Source organism: Poecilia reticulata, chromosome 14 (assembly GCF_904066995.2).
Source record: "Poecilia reticulata chromosome 14, P_reticulata-male-v2, whole genome shotgun sequence".
Classification (NCBI taxonomy): Eukaryota; Metazoa; Chordata; class Actinopteri; order Cyprinodontiformes; family Poeciliidae; genus Poecilia; species Poecilia reticulata.
Genome location: NC_088843.1, coordinates 2605560 through 2631843, shown reverse-complemented (window position 1 = coordinate 2631843; position 26284 = coordinate 2605560). Strand labels below are relative to the sequence as shown.

The window sequence follows — 26284 nt, the reverse complement described above, 5'->3', positions numbered from 1 at the left end:
ATCATCTTGTTACCAATGGATACCGCACAGAGCTCAGTCAGGTTTAAAGTTAGAGTGTGGAACTGCTGGCGCTTTTGTGATTTCTATTTTCATTTTTGTTGGCTTGTGTATTTTCATTAAAGTTTTTTTAAATATAGACCAATTTGTATATTCACTAAAAATAAAGATGGTGACTGAGCAGCTGACCTTTTGTCAATGAGGCCCTGGTCTCATTGTTTACATCAGGAATCGGATGTTAGCTCCAGGTAGCTCACCAAGCTAACAGGGCAAGAAAAATATATATATATATATTTTTACATTTGTTGATCAAAATCATATGTAAGAATCTGCAGTGGGAAATTATGACTTCAGCAATGCATAGTCTAATGATTATATTTTGCTTTCTTTTTCTCTAAATTGTCACCTTCCTTACTCTCTTTCTTTGATTAGAACAGTTTAGATTTATTTCCTAGTCCTCTGTGTACTATCCCTCACCATTCTCTCTCTCTCTCTCTCTCTCTCTCTCTCTCTCTCTCTCTCTCTCTCTCTCTCTCTCTCTCTCTCTCTCCTCAGCCGGCTGTCTGCTCTCCTCTCACACCTGTAACTCATTTGCTAATCGTTCCAGGTGTTTAGTTCCATCATTCACCCTCACAATATTTAAACCCTCCTCCTCCTCACCCTCCTTGTTGGTTCATCTTGTCAAACCCAGTTGGGCAGAGTTAGATCCTGTTTCCCAGTCATTCTCCTTGTGCTTTTGTTTGGTCCTGAAGTTTTTTGTTCTCCTCTGGCTTCCTGTACTCCCATGTTTTTTTTTTCTTTGTAAGTTTTTGTTCGTTATTTTTTCATAAAATCTTGAAATCAACTCACAGCCTCAGCCTATCTGTATATGGTCCACTTAAACAAACACACAACATGACTGAGTGATTTTTACCTAGCACTGCTTGACAAATATCTTTTCTTCCACAACACAAACAAAAAGTAAAACCTGAGACATCTATAAGGGGACAAAGACTTCATCATAGCCCATGTCCAGGGCTTTTGGCTGAGCTTCCATTTGACCATATTTCTTGCCCACAATGTATCTCCAACTGTCTTGTCTCCATATCAGTCTTCTCTATCACACTGTCATCATAAGTCCAGTAAAATTGTCTACCTCAACCTTCATAATCCTCTATTTCTCTAGCTTTTACAGTTCTCTAATCTGGTTCTAATCTGTTTGGCACTTCTTTGGTCATTGTTGTCTCAGGGACTGGCTAAACTGGTGAAGAAAGCTTCTTTATCTGCCAGAACTTTTGTTTACTTGACTTGGAAATGTCAGTAGGACTAAAAAGTCTTGAGACCACCTTGAAAAAGACATTGAGCCGACACAGATTCATGTGCAAACTAAGATTTCTTAAATGATTCCTAATCTTATACTTTTCAAATTCAGTCTTCAGAGACATTAGTCAAAACAATAACACCTCCTGTTCTTACACATCTGAGTATTTTTGCTAGACTTTTATGAAGATAAAAGCAGCTTTGTCACCTACTATATTGGTTTCCATTTTGAGGGATGTGCTTTTAATTTGTTTGCTGGATTTGTCTTACGCAATGCCAGTTACATAATATAATTAAAAGTGGCTGTTTTACCATCATTGAATTACATTTATGTGTTTTCCATTTCCCAGTCAAGCATACTTAAATCAAGAAAGGGTTCAAGCTTATTGAAATCCGTGGCTATATTTAATACCAGACAACAGAGTGGCAATTTATTTAGCTCAAATCACCTTGTGCAGCCTGTTCTTTTAAACTGAAAGTGGATTGAATGTGGAATTAACTTGTTTTCTGACTTTTGATTGAGAGATTTATTCAGCTAAATCTATTTTAAATGTATCAATGATTTATAGATGAATTTTTCTTTCACCTTTGCCTAACAGTCTAAAATATTATTTACAAATCACTGCACTGGCATCAAATAACCTCTCCATACAATACTATACCCTAGTAATATGATTTTAATGTGAAACAGCAACATAAAGTTGTTCATTTTGTACAATGAAAAGAAAAGACAGCTAGTTTTAAAACATTTACAAATGTACAGACTGCACAGAAAGCTTTTGAAATAGAAGACCCATTTGAAAGTAAACGTCACCCTTTTACACCCTTTAATAAAACATGGTCACATGGTCACAGTGAGCCCCGCCTTACTTTGTTTCATGCCTTGTTTGATCTGAGCTGTTTTACTTTTCAGCGATTCTGATGGAACTTTGCGTTTTTATTCTTTGCACACAAGTTTTCTTCATTTCTTTTACCTTTCCTCTCCCTACGTTTCTCCATCCGTTCCCATATCCAAATTGACCTTCTCTTTGCAAAGCCTTCTAGATGTCCCTTGTTAGAACCTACAGAAGCCATGCTTATCTGTAACAAGGTCTCCAGCTCACAAGGCCTCACTGCTGTTCAGCCAAACATTGCCATTCAATCATATCTTGTTACCCTGGCATGCCCCTTTCAAGCCATCCATTCTGGAAGATAAATAGCCGCTCAAAGGGCACAAGAATCAAATTCAATCACCAAGCATAACTTTTTTCTTTTTTCTTGTTTGGCTCTACATACCAATTTCATCCATCCACATTACTGCGTTTGAATTTGTAGAAAGACATTTGGCCTGTTTTCCACAATGGATCCCTCTGCAAAACTGACAAACTTCCAGATGAAAAACCTTAACTGACTTGGAACGTACAAGCCCTAAATATAGTTCCTTTTGAGGCAGGACGTACAACTGCAAAAGCTTAAATCAATGAAGAACGACTGAATGGCATTGTATTTGACCAGTAAAGTACAATCAGAAGCAATAATTGAATGATAAATATGTTTTTTTTAAATTGTAGGTCTGATCCACAAATCTTAAATGTTAAACTTCATTTCTGTCATTGTATTCACATTGGTTAATGTGCAAACCAACAATCATCTGAACTTGGAAAAAGCATAATTTTTATAGATTTGTGGCATCAACAAGGAACCTCTGCAGACCAGTCCAGCTACAGTACTATTTACAGTACGTCTCACATCATTACCCAAAGCATCCATAGCCTGCTAAAACATCTATCGGTGAATTAATGTAAATTATTAACCCTCCTATTATGTTACGGGTCAATTTGACCTGTTTCAAATTTTAAAAATCTTTTAAACAACGCTGTCTGTAAATGTCTGGGTCATCAGTCAGACCAGCAGTTATATAATGTCCTTGGTATTTATCAGAAGCAGACACCTCAAGAACAGCACCAGATAAAGAGAAGTCAGGAAGTACCAGCTTCTCATCCCGCTTTTAAAAAAAAATCATGTTAAATTTTAGTACATTGTACATAACGCCAGACTCCTGACCATATTGTGAGCAGGTCCTCAATCATTTCTGAAAACCAAAATAACTAGATCACCAGCATTCATGAGGTGGTTAATTATGGTCTCACCCTGTCCCACAGTTTTGCACCCACTAAAATCATCCATGTTTACGTTAAAAAAAGAGGAGACAGAATGCTTCCCTTTCTAACCCCTGTTTGTTATTTTAAAGGGAGCTGACATACTGTGTAAACAAGCAAGATGGAAGAAAGGGAAGCACACATCTAAAAATAAACGGAGAAAAGATAAAACTTAGGAATGAGAAGGGCTGCTGAAACAGGCTGCCTGTTCCTGTGGCTCTGGAAGAAGAAAATAAAGATATTTATTTAACTTGCTCTCAAATGATCAATGTCAATACAGCATTAAGATGGAAAGACATCCATGTGGTCCTCACAATGAAGTTACAACTAACATGGTTAGTTCATGTTGTTCTGATCAGTAATCACCAAACATCACTGGTTAATTATCAACCACATCCTTTCACAGTAAAAATGTGCAGCAACTGCAATCTGTTGTTCAGATGCCGGCTTCTTTTCACTGTTTATTACCTGAAATAAAAATGTTACTAAGACTCAAGTCACAGACAAGGAGTGCAAGTCTACATCAAGCTAGAAGTTGTTTTTTTTATTATTTTTGCCACTTCACTGCAAGTCAGAGTTTGAAACTTAAATAGCCATTTCTGTGTTTATATAGGGAATTTTAAAAATATGTAGACAAAAACAGTCACTGTAGAGGCTTATACCATTTTGGAGGACAAGATGTAGAGCAATTAGGAATTCTGCACACTTGCATTTTTGTTACTTTCTTCAATTAGTCAATTAGTTGTACAAGTTAAGAGTGAGATTAATCACAGATTCTTGCTGCTGGCCAAGCAATCCATGGAGTCTTCTGCAATGTAATGGGAAAAGAGACGGGAGGAAATCGGTGGAAGTGAGCTGCTGAAAAAAAGAAGAATGAGCAAGAAAGGAGAAGACTAGTAGAAATCATGGGAGATGTGAGGCTCTGATTTGGTTGCTGCTTAGGAATTAAGCCCTGAAGAAAAAACATGACTCAATAAAACTTGGGTGTGAGTGAGAAAAGAGTGAATTTGAAATCTTGTTGATCTGAAGAATCTAATACACTAATTTGGACATTTGAAATTCTTAATATAATTGAATAAAAGACTTATTTTTGCAAAAGCTGTATTGTGTAATGTGTCCACATCATTTAAGACTTTGTTTGTTGGGTTCATGTTTGACAAGCAATAATTTTAAAACAGTTTAATTGTCCCACCTCTAATCCTCGACTCCAAACATTCCCTTAAAGTTTGTTGCATTAATTAGTAGCATATTCATCAGATCATGTTCTGCACCCATATGATGCTCTTACAGAATACAGGGTTGTTGTAACCTAATTTAATGCAGTAGAGAAAAAACCCCAATAATTTATGACGTATTTTATTTATTTTTTTCAATTTTAAGATGTATAGATATAAAGATAGTCCACTTGTCCTCATGTTTGGGCAAAAGAGAGGTTAGGCTCCAGTTTCTCTGTGTTCCTGCAGAGCTGATAGTGGTTTGATAAATGCATGGATCGGCCTTTTTATTGAAACTAGGACAGTCCTCCAGGTCCACTATCCTGCATGTTTTACTTTTTTCTTTAGTTCTCTCCCTGGTTCAACACACCCGGATCAAATGATGGCTTGTTAGCAGGTCTCTGCAGAGCAATGACATGCTGAAGAGGAACTAAATCATGCAGGATACTGGCCCTTGAGGACGGACTTTGGAGACCCCTGAACCAGGAGATAAACAAAACCACTTCTAAGCTGTGTATCTGTCAAAAGTTATTCAACCAATGTTTTGGTGTCTCTAATCCCAGATCAGGAAGAAAAAGTTTATATGCATGTGAAGCATTAAGGGTTGAAATACAATTTTTATGACACACCCTCTTCCCCAATGTCTGTCCTGTCCCCCGTTCTATCCCTTTTGACAAACACACACACACACACACACACACACACACACACACACACACACACACACACACACACACACACACACACACACACACACACACACACACACACACACACACAGATGGGAGATCTTACAAAGAAAAAAAATCCACTGACAGAGGTTAAAGAGGAGAAGAACTAAAGACGGTTAAAGGCAACTCTCTCTGCTTCTGCCAGGCAGAGGCAGCTGTATTACATAACACTCGGAGGGTTTGGTAGCTCACATGCTTTTAAGGAAGAAGCACATGTTCCAGTGCACCTGAATTCTCATGCAAGGTAGATGAAGACAAGAATCAGGCGAAGGATCATAAGCCAAAGCAGCAAAAGCAGAAGCTGAACAATTACCAAGAAAATAAAAGTTCTGTGTTGTGCAAAATGGCTTATTTTTCTTATTTATAGTCATTTAGAATGTCTTTAACACATTACTCCATTTAACAGTGTTGTGAATCGTATTAAAAGTAATTTATTTATCTTAAAACTACTGATGTTTAATATGTAATAATTACACTATTGAATTATAAGCAAACTGCAGTGGCTCCAGATATGTGATTGTTTGCTTAAACCGATGGTCTAACAAAACTCTCTCTTGAATGGTGGGATGTTCCAGCCACAAGTCTGAAGTCAGAGAACTGATGGGTGAGTTGTCTTTGGTTGCTCTGCACAGACTGTTGCAGCTGTTAGGCTGACACCATCTGGGCCTGCAGCCTGGTTCTGGTTCAATCTCTCTTCCAGAGACAGACGGGTGACAGACGAAGCAATGGGCACAGCAGAGTCTCCTGAATTAGTTGAGGACAAATATGTTAAAGTAGAAGGGCCCAATGCTGAGATGAAGGATGAAACACTTTACAAGTGACAGAAAAGATGTGAGTCAAAGGACTGAGGGACGTCAGCTTGGCTGGGGACAGGAGAGGAGGATGCTGAGTTTGTTCCTGAACTGAACCTGTTGAAGAAACTTTGTGATTTTCTTCACCCTGACCACACGTCTCTGATATTGCTCTTCTAGATCTAGCTCTCCAGATTCTTCCTATACACTTACATTTTGCACACTTACTGGCATTAACTTACTTGTTCCATGCGATATTGCAGAGTCGCGTGAGCCAACACACCCCTACGACATCCAGATCCTTAAGGAACTGATCTCATCCACCCCCGGGGCCCTGCCACAGAGGAGCTTTTTGACCACCTCGCGACCTCGTCCCCAGAGATTGGAGAGCCCAACCCAGCCCAGTCCCCAGGCTCAGCTTCCTCAACAGAAGGCATGTTGGTGGGATTGAGGAGGTCTTCGAAGTATTTTGCCCACCGGCCCACAACGTCCCGAGTTGAGGTCACCATCCCCACCATAAACAGTGTTGGTGCTGCACTGCTTCCCCCTCCTGAGACGGCGGATGGTGGACCAGAATCGCCTCGAAGCCGTACGGAAGTCTGTCTCCATGGCCTCTCCAAACTCCTCCCACGCCCGAGTTTTTGCCTCAGCGACAACCCGAGCCGCATGCCGCTTCGCCCGCCGGTACCCATCAGCTGCTTCTGGAGTCCCACAGGCCAAAAAGGCCCGATAGGACTCCTTCTTCAGCTTGACAGCATCCCTCACCGAAGGTGTCCACCAACGGGTTCGAGGGTTGCCGCCGTGACAGGCACCAACAACCTTGCGGCCGCAGCTCCAACAGGCCGCCTCGGCAATGGAGGTACGGAACATGGTCCACTCAGACTCAATGTCCCCCACCTCTCCCGGGACATGCTCGAAGTTCTGCCGGAGATGAGAGTTGAAGCTCCGTCTCACAGGGGACTCCGCCAGACGTTCCCAGCAGACCCTCACTACACGTTTGGGCCTGCCAGGTCTGACCGGCTTCCTCCCCCACCACCGGAGCCAACTCACGACCAGGTAGTGGTCAGTGGACAGCTCCGCACCTCTCTTCACCCGAGTGTCCAAGACATACGGCCGCAGATCCGATGAAAAGATGTTCAATATTATTTAATTTTAATTGAATGCTGAAACAAACAGTTATTGATTGATACTTTAACAGTTTAATGGTTTTATCGATACATTCTGACACAAAGTTTTGTTACCACCAAGACAAATCTTTGGCAATAAAATGAGTATTTTCATGTTAATTTTCTTTTTCTGTTAAATTGCTTGTGTGGTAAATAGTAAGAAAAACATTTAATGTAACTTGTGGAGTTTTCAGCTTAACACTTAAAAACTTAACATGTGGTATTTCATCTTAATAATAAATAATTTTACATCTGTCTGGTGATCCACAGAAGCAGACAAACCAGTCATTTGTTTTCTTTTTATTTAAAGACTAATGCAGAGAATCAGGATTTACAGGGCCATATCATAACCAAAAGAAACAAAAAGAGAACATTTACAGAAGGTTACCAAATCATCTACATCAATCACAACCCTCTATCAGTATCACTGAACTACCAGCATATGTACTGCATGTGGATATGTGAGCTCGTGTGCATTTTGTGTGTTTATAATGTCCATATAGATTCAATCTTGTTCTGTTTTCATTCACCCTAATCGACCTTTTGTGCTTTAGAAAATTACTACATTTGAAGTTCTTTTCAGTGAAAATTAGAATATATCATGTTTGATAAAAATACAAGAAAAAATATTCCAGTAGGAATCTAGGAATAACCAAAAGACTCATTGTTGGAAAGCATGTTTGCAATGATGAAAACCGCCATGGACCCGTAAGAATGTGATATTTACATCATGAAATGAGTGAAGGTAATAGGAAGCTCATGACTGTACTGTGTCTTATGTTTCACATTCTGAAATGTAACAAAATTAGTATTTTCAGACCTGGCAAAAAAAAAAAAACCCACAATAATATATACTCAGACATGGTATTTAATCTTTGTTTTTTTCCCTCTTTGAATACTATGCTTCTGGTGGAAAACGTTCAAGCTGTAGAAAATTCACATTTATACTCTCATTTTAACATGTAAGGTCAAAAACTATGTTGGATTTAAAAGTACTTTTGATTTAGGAAATTAAGTGAATAACATAAGTACTGTTTTATTAAACAAAAAAAGGAAAACATGTTTGCCTTCCTTCATTTTTGTACAAAAAAGAAATCATTCTAGAACTTGAACACAAATTTTTAGACAAAGAAATCTTGTTACAGTTTTGCTCCTGACTTTTTCGGCTCAATCCTTTTATTGCACAACTCTGGAGAAAAAGTGCAATTGGCCATAAAAGCCATTTTCCTCTCAACCAAAGACAAATCTGAAGCACAAACAAAAGAGATAATCCACTGTGTTCTTCAATGTCACCCTGTATGGCCATTGTTGGAAGGAAAAAAAAAAAGAAGCTAATAGCTGGTATAAAAGCTAAGCTATTTTCTTTTCATTATAATTTGTAAATCTAAAGCTTAATGGTTATGGAGAAAAAGGTCAATGAAGCAGTTCAAAGTTGTCCTTGCATAGCACGAAGCCAACTACATAAATGTAATGTTATTGTTCTTTTTAAATGTGCAAAATGCATAACAATAAATTGATAATACAAACAATATTCATCATCTTCTCTTGTAATATCTTCAATAATATAATCAAACGCTGTATGTTTATGTATTTTACATATGTATATCTATATATATATATATATATATATTTCTTCATGATAATAAACATAAATACATTTTTTTAGAATTCTAACATCTTTGTACAACTCTGTATCCTGAACCTTACATCGCTTGGCCCTCTGCATGTAGGTAAAGAGGCCGTGAACAGTGGACTGCCTGCATACGCTTGCTAAAATGTTCCATTCAGGGATAAATTTAGTAGTGATTGTAACTGTGATGCAAATATAATAGAGAAATCACTAATCTCTTATTCGGATTCCTTCTGGCAGCAATGTGATCTTTTAACAGCACAACACAAAAAATGTAATCCTCTGCAAAGTGTTCATACACCTTAAACCTTTCCACAAAGCAACCACACACTTTAATGTATTTCAGCAAGACTTCATGGGATAGATGAACACAAGTGGCACATTTCTGAAGCAGAATGTAACAGCTGTTTGTTACCAAGAAATATTTTGTGTGATGCAAAAGCATTCAACTCCCTTTACTCTGATTACCCTAAACACAATCCAGTGCAGCCAATTTTTTTCAGGAGCCAATTAGCGATTAGCTAATTAGCAAACAGACTTCACCTGTGAATTTTAATGTCATTACAAACCGAGCTGTTTTTGAGGCCTTGGTGGTTTGGCCTCAGAACATTAGTGGACACAAGGAACACAACAGGAAAAGGTTGGAGTAAACTCTATGCCGTTACCATGGTGAAACATGGTTATGGCAGTTACTTCCTTTCATACTCGTATTGTGATGTGAGGATCTATGTCTCCTGAAAAATGTGGGAAGATGGTCAGAGTAGTTAAAAAATAAACTGCAGTAGAGGAAGAAAAGCTAATTGAATGCAAAAGTACTCAAGAGTTGGCTGGATGCTCCAAGTATCTGTGGCAAGACTGCAAATTGATTTTCATAGACACTCATAATCCATTCTGATTAATCTTGAACTACTTTGCAAAAAGGAGTTGAAAAGAAATTGGCTCCATATGCAGATCTAGTAGAGAACACAAAGTATTAATTTTGGGGGGGGTTGAATACAAATGCATGTCTGAGTTTAAATAAAAACATGTCACTTTCCCTTTATTTGGAAATTATGCACTACACTGTGTTGGTCTATCATGTAAAGTCTCAAGGAATGCATTAAAGTTTGCTAGCACAAGAAAATGTAAAAATGTTCAAGGGGTACTGATGTTTTGCAAGAGATGGCTCTCCACGGTTCTTATATGTGTGTGTGGCTTAATTCAATCCCATGTAAAATACATTCAGCACAGCACACTGAGAGTCCACAAAGCAGTGCTGTGGTACTCCACATTTTGTCAAAGAAGGTCAGAATTGAAGCCAAAGGCTTCACAAAGCAAGATGGTTACATAAAGCCTGGTAATTTTACCAACATATCAAAAGTATTTAATAAATGTCCATGCCCAGCACAAATGAAACTACAAGTACAGATGGGTCAGTGTAAAGCTACAATGGATATCACCCCCAGACTGAGTGTCAGGTTCAGGTCCTAAGAAAAGCCCTTACTAATAAATATTGCTACATCAACATAATTAAAAATTGGACTGTTTAGAAACCTTTACATGTCACGTCAGAGGAGAAGCATTTCCTAAAAGCCTGTCTTTTTAATTTAAAAGAAGAAAAAGAAGCAAGCAATGTTCAAACCCAAACGAAAACATTCTTTCCACTTTATGTTGTTTGGAAGAGGGATTGACATCATGCTACAAAAATATATTCATCTTCTGCACTATCGTTGAACTACAAGACAAGTCCTCTTTGAGAAACACAGCGCCGGCTAACCTAAGATTACAGTGCCACTTCAACTCATTGTCTTTTTCCCCCTTTTGTCTCCTTCGTTCTCTGTCCCTGTCTCTTGCTGTTGCTCACCAAACAAGCAGCAACAAAATGACTCCAAACGGGGCATGTGATACTGAAAGGCAGTGTAGCTGGTACTTTCTGAGTATTATGTCTCAATTTTCTTTCCAGTGAATCTGGAAACTGTAGTAAACGTGGTCAGCGTGGGGATTCAGTGGGATGGAAAATAAAGACGTGCCGCCCATCTACAAATCCATCACAGCTTGAATTCTGGAAATGATAAAGGCACTTCTCCTCCATCTCAATGTGCCCCACCACATGCTAACTAAACTTTTCTACAAATGCTGTATTAGCAAAGGAGGCCCCAGCCTAAAGACTCCAACAGAAACAAAAAGTAAACAAAATTATTAAATAAACTCAATGCCATGTTTAATTCAGAGAATTTGCGATGGTTCTAGATTGTTGCCTACAACTTGCCATCATTAGAAAGGATTTTATTGGTGCGTTTGGTGGTGTGGTCACAAACACCCAGCTGAATGGTGTTTAAATTCAGTTAAACCAATTTAGCATGAAATGCAGATTAGGTGAGAAACAGTCACTCAAAAATGAATGAACTCAGTTTATGCTCCATTTGTAAAAAGAATCAGAATGAAAAAGTTGACCTTTCCATTGATTCAGTTAAAACCCCGTTAGTTACACTTTGCAAAGCTTAATCATAATAAAGACATCTCTAACACTTGGTAGTATTTACAATGCAGTGAAATTAAATCCATATATCTTCAGTTCTGAGCACAGGTGATTTAAACTTTGTATGTTTTGTCCTCTAAATAAACTGTGTCCACTGAGACATGTTTTATTGCTATTGCAGAAACAATAAAATATTTTTTTTCAAGAATGACACAATCTAATAAACATTCTACCTAGAATGGAAGATATATTTGAAAAAGAATGAGCGTTACACTTGTGACATCAAATAACCCAAGCCATCAGTCCACACGGGTCTAATTTTAGAATAAATAAATAGAAATCATAAAATTTCCTGCCCATGCATATTCACAGGTGCCTCTTTACTGTCTGTAATTCCACACTTTAAAATAGGTTAAAGAAAACAAAGAAACAAAAAAAGGGAGATACTTACGCAAGGAAACAAACAAAAACACTGCCCCAGAAAAACCTGGGCTATGAAGTGGTAGAATAGCATTCTCTTGGCTAAATATTTTTAGTAGCATTTTGTAGTAGCATCCTCTTGGACCTGAACGATACCCTTTCAAAACTCTGAATTTATCTTTTTTTTTTTTCTATATTGTTTCTTTTGAAATCTTCAAAATTTAGGTAAACACAGAAGCAATGCAACAAGTGGGTATTCAAACCAGAGTGGACGCAATGTTTATCTCAAAATAACCACTTTTTTTGTAAAAGGATTAAGAAAAAAAATAAATAAATCAAAAAGACAAAAAGATGAATTAGGTGTGATTGACGCCCTGCAATTTGGGCTTCTTATTCAAGTAGGTTGCCCAGTAGACCAAGTTAAAGGTTCCAAAGAGCAGGGGGAAGGCTATTCTGGCAATCCTGTCTATCTTGCTCACACTGTTAAAGGTCTTCTTGGCCTCAGGGGGTTTGGGTTTCGGCTCCTCTTTGGGCTCATCTGGGGGTGGAGGAGCGCTTTTGGCGATTGTGGCTAATCCCGGGTTCCTGGCTGGATTGGGTGCGAAGGGTGTAGCAGTGGTGGGCGGGTAGGCCGTTGTGTTGTTTTTCTTCAGGAGAGACTCCTTCTTCTTCTTTTGCTGATTGCGGTTTTTAGAGAAAGAATTGGAGGAAAAGCAAAAGCATATCAAAACTTCAATTTACAAAGAAATTACATGTTTTAGAGAAACTTTTTCACTGGGTAAGAAAGGGCAATAAATTATAACTCTCATTTGTCATTATGTAAAACACATTATTAGGGCTGAAACGATTCCTCGAGTGATTCGAGTACCTCGATTATTAAAATTCCTCGAGGAAAATTGACCTGCCTCGAAGCTTCGCTAATTTATGTTTTATCATTTAGCGCACCGTGTTTCAGCCGGAACATTATTTGCGTTGCGCGGAGCTCTGACTTCCGCCTCTGAGTTGTTGACGGAAGCTACGTGTTAGCGGCATAACGTCCAATCTTCAAGTTCGGCCCGCGGGGATTTTACTGATTGGTGATAATTCTGGGTTTTCATCGTTTTTGTGGGACCGATAAACATCCTTAAAATGACCGGCGCGATGCCGGGAGTTCGGCAGCCTTTCTGCTCCGGAGCTGCTGGTTGAACGGCGGGAAGAAGTTGAGGAGGATTTATACAGGTGAGCGGAGAGACTGAACACGGCGGGCGGCTGAGGGTTGATGCTTACAGGGTAAGAGCAGCTTTACGGACGAACCGCACAATAAACTTATATCATCCCGGTCTGAACAAACGGGAGGCGGAACATGGCTGGTAGATGAGTTTCTGAACGGAGGAGCCGTAAATATCCCGTGTTGCTCCCCCGGTCTACAAAAAACGTAACTGGTAGGGAAGCTCAAAGGTGGAAAAAATAGACTGATGTTGATATCCGATAGTAACACTGGTGTTATGGAAGATTTACCAATATTTTATTTCATAATTGTTTTTATCCGATTACGCAATTAATCGTAAGAAAAATCTATAGATTACTCGATTACTAAAATAATCGTTTACAACAGCCCTACACATTATATGTAGTTACTACACGCAAACCTTTGTTTATAAACCTTGATTTCTAGTTTTAATGACTTTCTTCTTAATGCTAATTAAAACATATTTAAGGAGATTTGAATATTATATTGGACCAGTAAATAAATATTGTTAAGACAGAAATGAGGGAATATTAAAGGTTATTTTCAGAAGGTAACCTGAATTTGCCAAATGAATCTCATCAGAAAGCATATGCCAGTTTACTGAGATCTACTTCTGATTTAAAGGGTTAAAAGTACCAACAAATGAATAAAATGTGAAATAAACATTTAAAAAATGTAAATAAATTTAAATTAATGTTTATATATTGTGCGACGAGAACATGTTTCCTTCTTGTACCGTTGTTTTTCTTTTTGTTTTGTTTTTCTCTTTTGTCATGCAAAAATGTTTCTGAATATCAAACTAATGGAATATCCCGGATATCCCACCCGAATATCAGCCGACCAGTAAAGGTTAAGGCTGAACATTGTGTGTGAAAACAGCACTGTGAAGTATTTAAATAAATACTGAAATAACCTTATATCCTTCGTTAAGCATATAATAACGACGTCTAATTTTAAGTACAATCTTTTAAGCGATTCTAAGATGATAGAAAAGTATTTATCGTTTGGTTTTGTTCTCTTTTGGCTGGAGGATTCGGTGTTTGGTGCTGCTAACTACAGCATGCAGACAAGTAGAGCAGAAAGCTCAGGATAAACACTAAACTATTAATGTTCATGTCATGTTTCTGAAATAGCACTTTCTGTTAGATGATGTACAGACTGTAACAAAATGCTCTCCTGAACTAACTTGCAAAGCAATTATCAAAAATGATTATGTCTTTAAGAAGCATTTCTTACAATGCTTGTGTGAAGGTTTTATATTTTACTAGACTGAGGAAGGATATGTTCAGCTGAACACATACAATATTTTCTTATATTTAATATAGCAATAGAATATTTGTTCATCTTTTATTGCAACATCATCCAGAGATGAAGGGAAAACAACACAAAATAAAAAAAAAAACCCATTTGCTAATACAGAGAGCCGCTAACATTGAATAAGTACCTTCTCAGGGACCACACTTTTTCCATCCCAAGCATAACCCCTCTTGGTGAAGTAGTTGACTGTGGCAAACTCAATGAGGGCAGAGAAGACGAAGGCGTAGCAGACGGCGATGAACCAGTCCATAGCTGTGGCATAGGCCACTTTAGGGAGAGAGTTCCTGGCGCTTATACTGAGAGTAGTCATGGTCAGGACAGTGGTCACTCCTGCAGGGAGATAAAACGATGAGAATGATAACCGTCACGTGGATTATAAATGCATGAAGAATGTCAGTTACAAACAGCGTTTAAAAGGAACGATAAAACAAAACGAGTTTCATTGTAACACTGCAAATGATTCGTAAAGTATCAACATTTTGGAAGCTGGGACATGAATTTACTTGATCAAATATAAAAACAAGCCAAGTATATAAGCAGCTGACAGTCTTGGCATTTTAGGCTTTGCATTATGGAGATTTTCAGACAGAGATGGAAAGCAGACACAGCATTGAAAAGAGATGAGAATCAAGCAAAATTATGTAGAAAATAATGAGCAGTGTAGATTACAGCGTTCAGACCCATGTGGTCCCATCAGGGAGGCTTGGCTATCATTAATCCAGCCATCATAACATAACCTTTTTACACTCACAAACACATGTATCTTCCATAAACTTCAAGAACACAATGTTGACTTGCTCCCTTTTACATCCTGCCTATTATCAAAGAAAAGGATATTTAGAGCTGCCGACTTCACATATCTATTTTCACGATACCGTTAAAAAAATGCAGACTTCCACCTAGTTTAACAGACGTTTCTGACTCCCTTCCAGCTCACTAGAAATGGAGGTTTGTAATTTATACAAGAGAAAGAACATATGATTCATGACTAAACTCACCAAGTACCGGAGATGAAAAACACACTCACTCCCATCCCCTCCACCCAAAATTAATACCTTCAGACAAAATGTATCTAATTATGCAACTACAAAAAAGGGTTAATAAAAAAAATTATTCATTTTGAAATAAAATGGCTTGACACAAAGTGCAGTGTGTCAAATCTAGAAAATCATATTGCTCTACTAAATCAGCCACGCAAAGGTATGATGAGACATAATGAAGCAGTGGAGTAACTGGGTCAGACCGTATCTAATAGAGCAGTGCTCATTTTAGAACAGCCAACTGCAGATGTGTAGACAATCATCAGGAACAGCTGGCTTCAGATGTTATCAAAAACGCTGAAAATACCGATCCACACATGCTGCATGTGGATTACATATTATATTATAAAATGAGAAAGGTGTTTTTCTCTCAAACAATTCTCTATTGCCAGCAAAGAATGATTTGTCTGAAACAGACCCTCACCCCACCGCAAACAGTACAGCTCTGATGTATGACCAGTTAAGTCTCGCATTTGTGAGCATCAAATAAGTAGGTCAAATATATTTATTGAGCTGATTTTTTTATAGCTACCTCAAGGCAGTCGTCCAGAAAATTCTTTGCATCGTTTGAAGGAGACCACAGTAAGGAATAACAGGTTGCCTTAATAACAAAAGCAAGGACGTATCTTCTTATAGGAACATTGTTGCTGTATTAAAATAACTTGATTACAGAATCCATACACAAGTGTGCTCAGGACAGCACCAAGTGCTGAGCTGTTATGTGCAATCTTGATTTCCTGACAAATGGAAACATGAAGCCAAAATGTTGCTGCTTTCCAGCTCATTAAGCTATAAACATCTAATGCTGGGCTTGGTGCGGTTTTATCTAGGTTGCTGCTGCATTTCAGGGGTTTTTTGTTAATATAAATTAGATAATCCACAATGTGTGTCGAGAACATCACATTAGGATGTACAATAATTAAAGCTTGGGGTAACAGTTGAACTAAATTTAAATATGGAAACTGTTTCAAAATTTGTGGCTCTTCCACGGAGCGGCCATTTGAACAGCAGAACATTCCCTTTTGGACAGATGCCAGGGAAAAGGAATACCGCTTCTGTTTCAACCAGGAACTGCTGCACCTACATTTCACTGTGTTGGAAATAGGATTTACAGGAAGGCATGGAAGTAAATCATCTGAAGGAAAAGTTTGCTCACACAGAGCCATGAAAATGTATTCACACGTTTTAAAAATGTTCAATAATTGTCACACTCTGCCGCGTATTCTGTTGGGATTCCATGTGATGTGGAAAAAAAAATGTATACATCCTTAAAGTTCTCAAAAAAAATCTACAAAATGTAAGTTACATCTGTAATCAGCCTCACACCTCTAATTCAAATCCAAAGCAACCATGTGGAGTAAACTCTGGTCATATGAAACCGAAATCAAACTACTGGGCCGACATAAAAAATGCATTGTGTGAGTGAAGAATAATACTACATCATTGACCCTGAAAAAACATTGTCACAATTAAACCTGGTGCTGGCAGCATAATGGTGTGGGGATCCAGTCTGTCAGCTCTGACAGATGGACAACATGTGTAAACTTTAACGTGAAAAGCTGGTGGGGATATACATCAGAATGCTTGCAGTCATAATTATTGCAAAAGTAGCTAAACAAAGCTTTTACTCAGCTTGGTTTTTAGATTTTTAAAAGCTAAAAATCTTGAAAAAGGTTTGTGTTTGTCTATTATAATAGAACTAAGATTAAATGTAAAAAAAAAAAAGGAAGAGTAAAGACACTTTTGAGAGGCTTTGCAATAACAAGTATCACAAATTAATGTAACAGTTAATATTGAAACACCAATTATTTTGGACCGTAAGAATAAGTGATGTCGCCATCATAGTTATTATGTAATGTTGTGAAGCTGCTAAATCTGGTAGATTTTCTAAGGAGAGATTATTTGATGTTTGCGTTCTTGTGCAAGTGCAGTAATTTTCACAATAGGACCAAGTATTTCTCTCCTCTTCCATCTATCCCGCCTACATACTTATGTGAAAGTAGGAAAGATGGTGTTGGAGGTTGTTTTTACTCTTTTTTTTTTTTACTAACTTACTTTTTCAACTCCTCTCATGTAACACAATCTCTTTTGTTCCTTTTTATTTGAACATTTTGTCTCTTAAACTAAACAGTTGATTTACATGTGGGCTTTACAGGATTCTCAGCTGAATTTAAAGCCAAATACTAATGAAATGGAAGTATTTGATTAAGATAAGACTTCCTGAAACATGCACTCTTTTCAACTGGACATCGTGCGTCTATATGAAAGCTGGATGTGACAAATTAGCAGTGAGACCAGACTGCCAACGTTTCAGCTTGTTTACCACGGAAACAGGAATTTAATTGGAGAACGATGAAGGCACCACCACTCCACTTGGTATTTTATTATTGCTTTAAAAGTGTTGTCATTCTTAGTATCTCGTATACTTTAGTGTGTTTGACAGGCTCTGTTGTCATGGAAACAAGTATCCTATTTTCTGCAATGTTTACCACAGATGGTGAGGAAAGGAAAAAGAGAACATTATGATTTAGCAATAAAAATAATATATTCATTCATTGCATCAAATAATAAGGACTTCCTGTTTAGACACAACGTGTTTGGGGGTTGTGAGAGCACAGAAAGTACTTTAAATTCATTAAAGTCACCTTGATCACAGATTGTACCCAAGATCAAATGCATCTTCTGAATAAGGGATAAAGTTCTTCTCTTTTCTTCAATCACTTGATTATTTTCTCTTTTAAAACATCCGTCATAACATCTTTCTGCTAATCTGACGAATCTCAAGCAAGCGAATAAATGTCCAGGCCCTGAATCAGAGAGGAACCACAGGCGAAACCCTGTCAGCGAGAGCAAAGGCTCCAGGAAAATGTCTTTGTGTTTCTGTCACGCTCAGTGGTTCCAAGCAGAAGTGTCTTTCAAACAGTGTTTTGACTGAGAAAACAACCAATCAGACATGACAATCAAAATGTGGGTCAAAAGTACAACAGTACAGCGGAAAGCCTACTGACTGAAACATACCCAAAGTTCTTGGTGTGACATAAGTCATGTTTCTGGGTGCTGGAAAGACCTGGCACCAAAGATGGTACAGATGTTGAGATTTAAAAATGAAAATACACATCTAGTTTATTCATGAATAATGCAACAGCTTTAATTACCTAGAAGAAGTGGAAGGATGTGAAGACACAAGGTTTTGTATCAAACCATTGATCAATCTAGATGTCAGAGAGATACATAAAATATCAACATGACTTCATAACACCCCAATATGCAGGTTTGCCGTTTGATTTATCAAAACTCACGCTGTTTTCACTCCCCTGGCAGAAAGGTTCTCACCTATGAGACGATATTGACCCAACTTCTAGATGGAGCATCTATGTTTTATTATAATTCAATTATTGAAATAAGCTGACTTTTTAAGTATTTAACACTGATGTATTATTTTACACATTTCAGAGGGCAGGTTGCTTGAAGCCTCTTTAAAGTAATAAGCTTGGAGAACTTTATAACATTTAGACAGACGACCCACTGATTAAATAATTTGTGACTTTTCCATGTGCTATGATCTTAAATATTTACTCATAAACATCATCTGTGGTTATGAGAAAAGAATAAATGAAGAAGGTTCTGGGTTCGATTCCCAGCCCCGGTCTTTCTGCATGGAGTTTGCATGTTCTCCCTGTGCATGGTGGGTTTTCTCCGGGTACTCCGGTTTCCTCCCACAGTCCAAAAACATGACTGTCAGGTTAATTGGCCTTTCCAAATTGCCCCTAGGTGTGAGTGTGTGTGTGCATGGTTGTGTGTCTCTGTGTTGCCCTGTGACAGACTGGTGACCCATCCAGGTGACCCCGCCTCTCGCCCGGTACGTTAGCTGGAGAGGCACCAGCAACTCTCTCGACCCCACTGAGGGACAAGGGTGTAAGAAAATGGATGGATGGATGTTGATATTTAAATTTTCTTTCTTCTTCATAAAGTTTAGACGGAGGCTATAAAAATGCAGTTGAACACAATCAGTTGACATTCACACAATATTTAGTAAGTATTTATGTTTTTCTCGTAGCAGTATGATGATAATAAGTTTGGAGACCATTTTATTTCATAATGAGCACATTAGTGTTGAATTTAATGAAGTGGGTGAATTCAATTCAATTCAGTTTTATCCATACAGTAAGAATTCACAACAGATGTCTTGAAATACTTAACATAAAATCCTTAAATTTAATCATACATATATTCCCACTGATCCTTGTTGTCAAACTGTACAGTAAGCTAAGTTAATTATTCAAAGTAGTAGAAAAAAGTTTCTATATAAGGAAACCCAGCAGACTGCATCGAGTCATTCAATGATCATAGCTGCTCTGTGGGGACTTGTCAAGTTGATTATTTACAATCCCTCAATCAGTCTGAAAAGGAACTGATCTTTGCTGGAAATCTGTCAACATTCCCACTGTGCTGTCTCTACTCCATGCTTTATCAATAACATAAGTGTCAAATAAGATTGTTTCTCAGGTCAATTACATTAAGCATCACTGCATCATCTCTGGTTATGGGAAAAGAATAAATAAAGTGACATTTTGATTGGCAGATGATTAAATGACTGTGCTGGCACCACAACTGCAGGATGTAAATCGTCCAGAGACGCACACAAACATTCATCAGCATTTCTAACAAAGTCAGTGACTTACCAAGTGCAACAATGTACATATAACCACCATGCTGCAGCAAAACAAACATGCCCAGTTCACAACTGTGTGCAGATGAGTGTATGCGTAAAAATACACTCGGTACAAACTCTCACACAAGGTACTATTGCTTAATGAGCAGATACATTAAACAGCATAATGGGGGAGTCAATAAATCCCAAGCCAATCGCTTTTAAAGCGGAAGAGAAAGAATCAAGCTAATCTTCCAAGCCCTGCCCCCATGACAGCTCAGACTCAGAGAAACAGAGGAAGAAGGAAGGGAGGGAGAGAGTTAGGAGGATGGAGAGCATCGTATCAGCGCTATCAATGGCTGTTTCCTTTCTGGTTTCATTTAGACTCCAAGTAAATAAATTGCAAACAGTTTTCCACTACACCAAACTAGCTATAAACTAATCAGCCTCTTAATCGGCACTGTGATAAATAAGATAACTTTACCCATTGCTGTGTTTTTAAATTGCCTATTCATCTATAGGGCAGACTTCAGGAAAAAAATGTGCATAGCCTTTGTTTTATAGTAACATAACGTAATTTAAACAGTCATTTCAGTAGTACATTTGTTCATATTATTGCTTTTTTCTTTGTCAGACTTGGACACCCAATCACCTCTATAGTAATAGAAAATCTTACAGCATGACAGTGGTTATTTATTTGCAGTACCGGCAAACTGAGTAATAAATGTTGATGGTGTGCAGGAATTTTAAGAAACAAAGTTGTGAATAGGTGGCAGTGGGAAAAAAATGACTTGAACATGGCTTTGCAGTTTAGCATTTTCTCCTACAGTGAGCACAATATTAAAAAACTATTTGTATTGGTGCAATCTTTATAAAGACAGGATCACACATTGCCCTCTTGTTTCTATTTTCCTTCTCCCATTGTTTTTGTGGAATTTCCCTGGCTATATCCCAGGACACGCTATGTGACTAGGCATGGCTCACTGTGCTGATCCTGGTGTATAACACTTTGTACGCCAGTGGCTCAAAAACTAAGACAAAGAAACACCAAGATTATTTTACGTCACCTAAATCTATCTCAAGCAGTGCACAATGAAAGGTTTACGGAAAACTTTAAGATGAGCCACGTTGCGTTGAGGATACTTTTGTTATATGTGGTATCTTATAAAACACTTCTAGCTCAATGGCTCTTTTCAGTAAAATAACTCTAAGGGATTATTGGAAAGACTTCTGGTTGGGATGTGTGCCATTTACACCATGCTGTGATAGTCTTGCTGTTGAAAATTGTGGCGCAGTCCTTTAGATCTTTCCTCTTTTATGCATCGCTTTGTGGTTATTACAACTAAAAACCAGCGATCAGCCGGGAACCTGGGAGTAGTGATGGACTCTGACCCGAACCTTCAGAGGCGGAAAACTGTAAAACAGCTGAAACACTGTGTGCCTTTAAATCTCAACTTAAAACCCACCTGTTTAGAGTTGCTTATGGCTAAATTAGGGTTAGAGTGCGGGTTTTTGATGTTCTTAATGTTTTTATCTTTACTTTTTATCTATTTATGTAAAGGTGGCGAGTGACTGAGGGTCACAGAAAAACCCTGTAAATTCTAGACTCTAACAGGTAAAAATAGTGCACAAAAATCCGTGTAGGTCGGCGAAGTCCTAGCGCAAAAAATTGCGTGACGGGTGGATGGAGCCAGGTGCTGGAAAGCTTGGAGACCTTGTCCTGTTAGATGACGGGGCCTGGATAATACCTGGATAATACCTGTGTTAAACGGACGGCGGAGTCCGGCGACGACAGGCGACGACAGGCGACGACAGGCGACGACAGGCGACGACAGGCGACAACAGGCGCTTAAATTCTATAACAAAAGTATGTTTTTATCTTTTTTAAAAATCTTTTCTTTTTTTTTTTCTTTTTCCAAAATCCCTTTCTTACTGTTTATTCAATGTCACATGCTGTTTTTATTTTGTTTTTTAATTATGTAAAGCACCTTGAAACGCCTTGCTGCTGAAATGTGCTATACAAATAAAATGTTATTGATTTTGATTGATTGGTCTAACTCTAAACTTAGTAATAAACACTGAACAGTTGTGACTATGTAACTTATATATGTCTGATCCTGATGAGGTAGAATACCCTCAGTTATTTTTAGACTCAGCTATGCTGCTAATGTGACAACTTATATTTCAGTATGGGTCCCGCTGGTGAAATAGACAACACTGTGCTTTACTGTCAAAAGCTGAAATAAATTCATACTAAAGAGGAGTCGCTTCAGAATAAAGTTATGAATGCATTATGCTTTAGTTGCACTTAACATTATTTATTCTCCTCTCTAATTGTGAATTATTGGCAAACTTTGAGATTGTACAGGTAGTTGCAATGAAACATTTCCTCACATGTGACACAGCAATATGCAAAACCAAAAGAAATTGAGAGAAAGAAAATCATTGATTTCATCTGTCAAAAATATCAGTATTTAAATTATTTAATTTAGCATATTACTGAGGTTTTATTTGCTCTTTACCTGTGCAGCTAATAATAAAAACAACCAAGTAAAAAGATTGACAGACTGTGCAGGTATCATGTTTACAGTGATGTTCTGATGTTTTCCAGTTTATCTCTCTTACTAATAGCATATCATCACGTTCCTAAAATAATGTTCAAAGCCATTTGATGCCAAAAGCTATTTTATGTCATTTGGCAAAAAAAGAAGAGGGGATTTTTGTTGGCCAAAATGCTTAGGAAATTATTTTAGGAAAATGACAAAAAGTAACAGGTCTCACCTGAGCACAACACTTTTTTCCCCAAGATTATTGCATTTCCTACATGGCTTGTAGTTAATAGCAAACAGGAATGACTTTCTTCTCACAATGACTTTCTTCTTGTCACTCCTCCATAAAAGGAAGGTTGGTGTTTAATTATCTTATACACTTACTTTCCTATTCATTTTCAGATCCTAACACTGTCAAATGTTCAAAAGTTGGGATATAGTTTTATAATCTAACCCTGCCATAAATGTTGAATTCAACTGCGCTTTTTGTTGTTTGATCTTCTTCGAGGAAGGAAGTACATTTTATTCATGTAGGATTTTTCTCAGATAGCAGTCACACTAACATCTAAGTCCCTCAAAAGAATGACTGTATTTATAGAGACATTAAATTAGACTTTACTAATTAGGTGCCTTCAAATGCTGGTGGTTCCACTGAGTCTCATTCAGTAAGTGGCATCAGACTAAAGGGCATGCTAAATACATGTAGCATACAGAACTCAAGGTTAATCCATTAGATTCTGTGTATGTGGCATGACAAAAGGTGTAAAAAGGTCACAGGGTGAGAATATTTAAAGATATCTTATCAGCTAATGCCCAAAACAAAACAACACACTCAGAAGAGTCACGTTGTTTTAATAAGCAATGTGTACATCTGTTTATACAGCTCAGAGCAGGTGTGTTTTTTGTGTTTAGATGCATGCATGAACACGTTTTGCATGTAATCCCACGGAGCACAACCAGTCCTGATAGCATGGGGGACACATACATGCCCTAGATAGTTTGAATCTAATCTAGGCCATCCTCATTTCCCCTCGACACGTGACAAGCACTGCAGGTAGAAAGCTGTGGCACACATGCAACAAGCACACACACACGCATGAATACACACCTCAACTCATACAAACGCATATTAAAACACTGCGAGAAGAATGCCAAACGTACAGGAGACGGCAGTGCAGCAATATATGGCCGTTCTGAAACAATTCAAGGAGACTCTTCAAGAAGCCGGCCATGGGAGACACGGGCATTAATGAGGAGAATATGAAGAGAGAAGGAGTGAGTAAGGGAGAGGAAGAGGGAAAAAAGTAGAAGGAAGTGCGTAGGGTGAGGTAACCCAAGGACATTCCGGCTGCTGCTGCTCTTTGCTGCTGTAGAGCATGCTGCAGACTAGCAAGAGCTTTCCATTTGGTTGGTGTTATGTAAGACTTTACTGTGACAGACAGGCAAATACACACCAGATATCCAAAGAGACTAATTCCATACAAACACACATCCACATTAACCAAGCAATATGCACACACAAGCAAAAAACACACACAGACAGGCACATTCACGTACACACTTGTAATCTTCCATTCAGGGCACGTAATTGTAAATTCATTCTGAGCTCTTCTTAAATTCTGCTGCAGCTAGCCACAACTCATTACAACTCTTCACCCCATTGGAGCAAACACAAAACAGAACAGAACACAAGAGGATAGAAATATTGTGTAGTAAGATTGGTGGCAGGGAACAATTGACCTATTAATCTTTTTTATGTCCTTTAACACTTTTCTTTTGTTGTTGTTATGACAGATTTGGAAACAAACCTATTAGTTTTTGGGGAGTTGCATTAATAATACGGTTTGTCATTGCTTCAAGAAGTTATTGTGCCCTCTGAAATATCTTTGCGCACAAGATCAGCAAATGAGAAACAGCATGTCATGGTGCATTCAAGGTGTTTACTGCCTCACTGACCATTTTCCCCGGTTTCCTGCCGCCATGCTTGGCTAAGCAAATCCACTCCTGGCTCCGAAAATTTTGGCAAGATAGAAAACATTTTCTAAAGCGATAAAGCGTTTCAATATTTCACAGCTTACTGTCTTTCCAAATCTGTAACCAAGAAGGTAATCAAAGTTGATATTATGACGCACCAAAGACTACAATGGGTCAGCTGCATTTTTGGAAAAAAAAAAACTCACTTGGAGTAAAATAAAGCCTTGCAAAAGTCTCTAAAAAGGGCTTTTCACTCTGCAGCAAATGCTAATGCTAATGAACAAGCTATGCCAATGGATTTTTTTATCAGAGCTTTCCTTCGAAGAACTACGATGGAATAAAACTCAAAGTAAATATTTAATTTTAGACATTTACTTTCATTAAAAGATATTTTTAAAAAATTATTTGTTCAATTTTAATTCAGCTTAGATCAATTTAATTTATGTCAATCTGAATGATACCAAATTTCAACAAATTATTTTAAATTATTTAAAATAACTTTACAAACAAGTCAAATTTACATGCAGATATTTAGAACCAAATCCAGTTTGGATCAATTTAACTAGTGACAAAACTCAATGGGTAGTTGGATCCCATTTATTTGATCCAAATTATAATTCAGTAAAATCAAAATCAGTTGTCATGATTATAAACTAACTTTTAAAATGTTTTAAGTCACTGAATTGGCAGCAGTCCTTCCCTATGAGGTGTAATGATGTATGGCATTATAATTGGCACAAACAGGCTGATTTACGTCCAAGCCTCTTTTATTTAATGATATCCCAGATGATTCAGTTCAGTGCTCAAACCTACTGCACCGAGTGCTTGATGTGTCATTATTGTATCATCCACACTGAATTTCCAGGAACAAGTTTGGAACCTTGTGCTGATTGGCTCATTTCTGTAGGCACAGGTGTTCAGGATGAGAAAAGAGTCAACAACTCACCAAAGACAGTTCTGGCAGGGACAGACTCTCTGTTGAGCCAGAAGGACACTTGGGAGAGGATCACTGTCATGATGCAGGGCAGATATGTCTGGATCACAAAGTAACCAATTTTCCTCTTCAGGAGGAAGTGGGTTGTCATCACAACATACTCTCCTGTTTTCAGCAACATAAGAGACAAAGCAAAGTTACATTTTCCCTGCACCTAATTATCTTGTACTATACATTCAGAAACGTAGCTGGGTGAAAAACTTAAAATGAATTTAAAAATCAGGGACATGGGATGTCTTTGTAATTCTAAAATATACCTGTGCTTGACTGCACCACGCCAGAATCCACACTCTGCCCCATCAGATCATACTGGTTTAACCGGGAGCCGTCCTCTGCCACCACTACAGACTGAGCAGCCCCTCTGGTCCACACGTACACCACCTCTGCCCTGGTATAGGCATCTAAGGAGTGAAAAAGTTATTTAGTTTCCTTCTGGTTGTTTTTCTTTTGTTTTAAAACTAAAGATATAATTTTATCTAACAATTTTCCATTAAAACATCTAATGACATCCGGTCTATATGTTATCACCCAACATCTTCTTATATGAGACGTCACATTGTGCTGTGCCACAGCCTGTCATTCTTGTCTTATAACAAAATAAGAAAATAATGTCCCAACAGAGTAACGTGACCTTAAAGCAGCAAAGTCAGTCAGTTTTTTTTCCCCCCTTCTGGCCACCCAACCTGT

General features: G+C 38.0%; 1 protein-coding gene across 2 annotated transcripts in view; it reads right to left on the bottom strand.

Moving 5' to 3' along the window:
- Positions 1 to 8692: 8692 nt before the first annotated feature.
- gabra1 (gamma-aminobutyric acid type A receptor subunit alpha1) overlaps positions 8693 to 26284 on the bottom strand; it is a 31240-nt gene continuing 13648 nt past the window's right edge. For both annotated transcript variants that reach the window (XM_008426914.3, XM_008426915.3), the window contains exons 7-10: positions 25855 to 25998; positions 25550 to 25702; positions 14517 to 14719; positions 8693 to 12521 (exon numbers count right to left, since the gene is read on the bottom strand). In XM_008426914.3, coding sequence (XP_008425136.1) covers positions 12201 to 12521; positions 14517 to 14719; positions 25550 to 25702; positions 25855 to 25998 — 821 coding nt within the window. In that variant the 3' untranslated portion in view covers positions 8693 to 12200. The remainder of the gene's footprint in view (positions 12522 to 14516; positions 14720 to 25549; positions 25703 to 25854; positions 25999 to 26284) is intronic.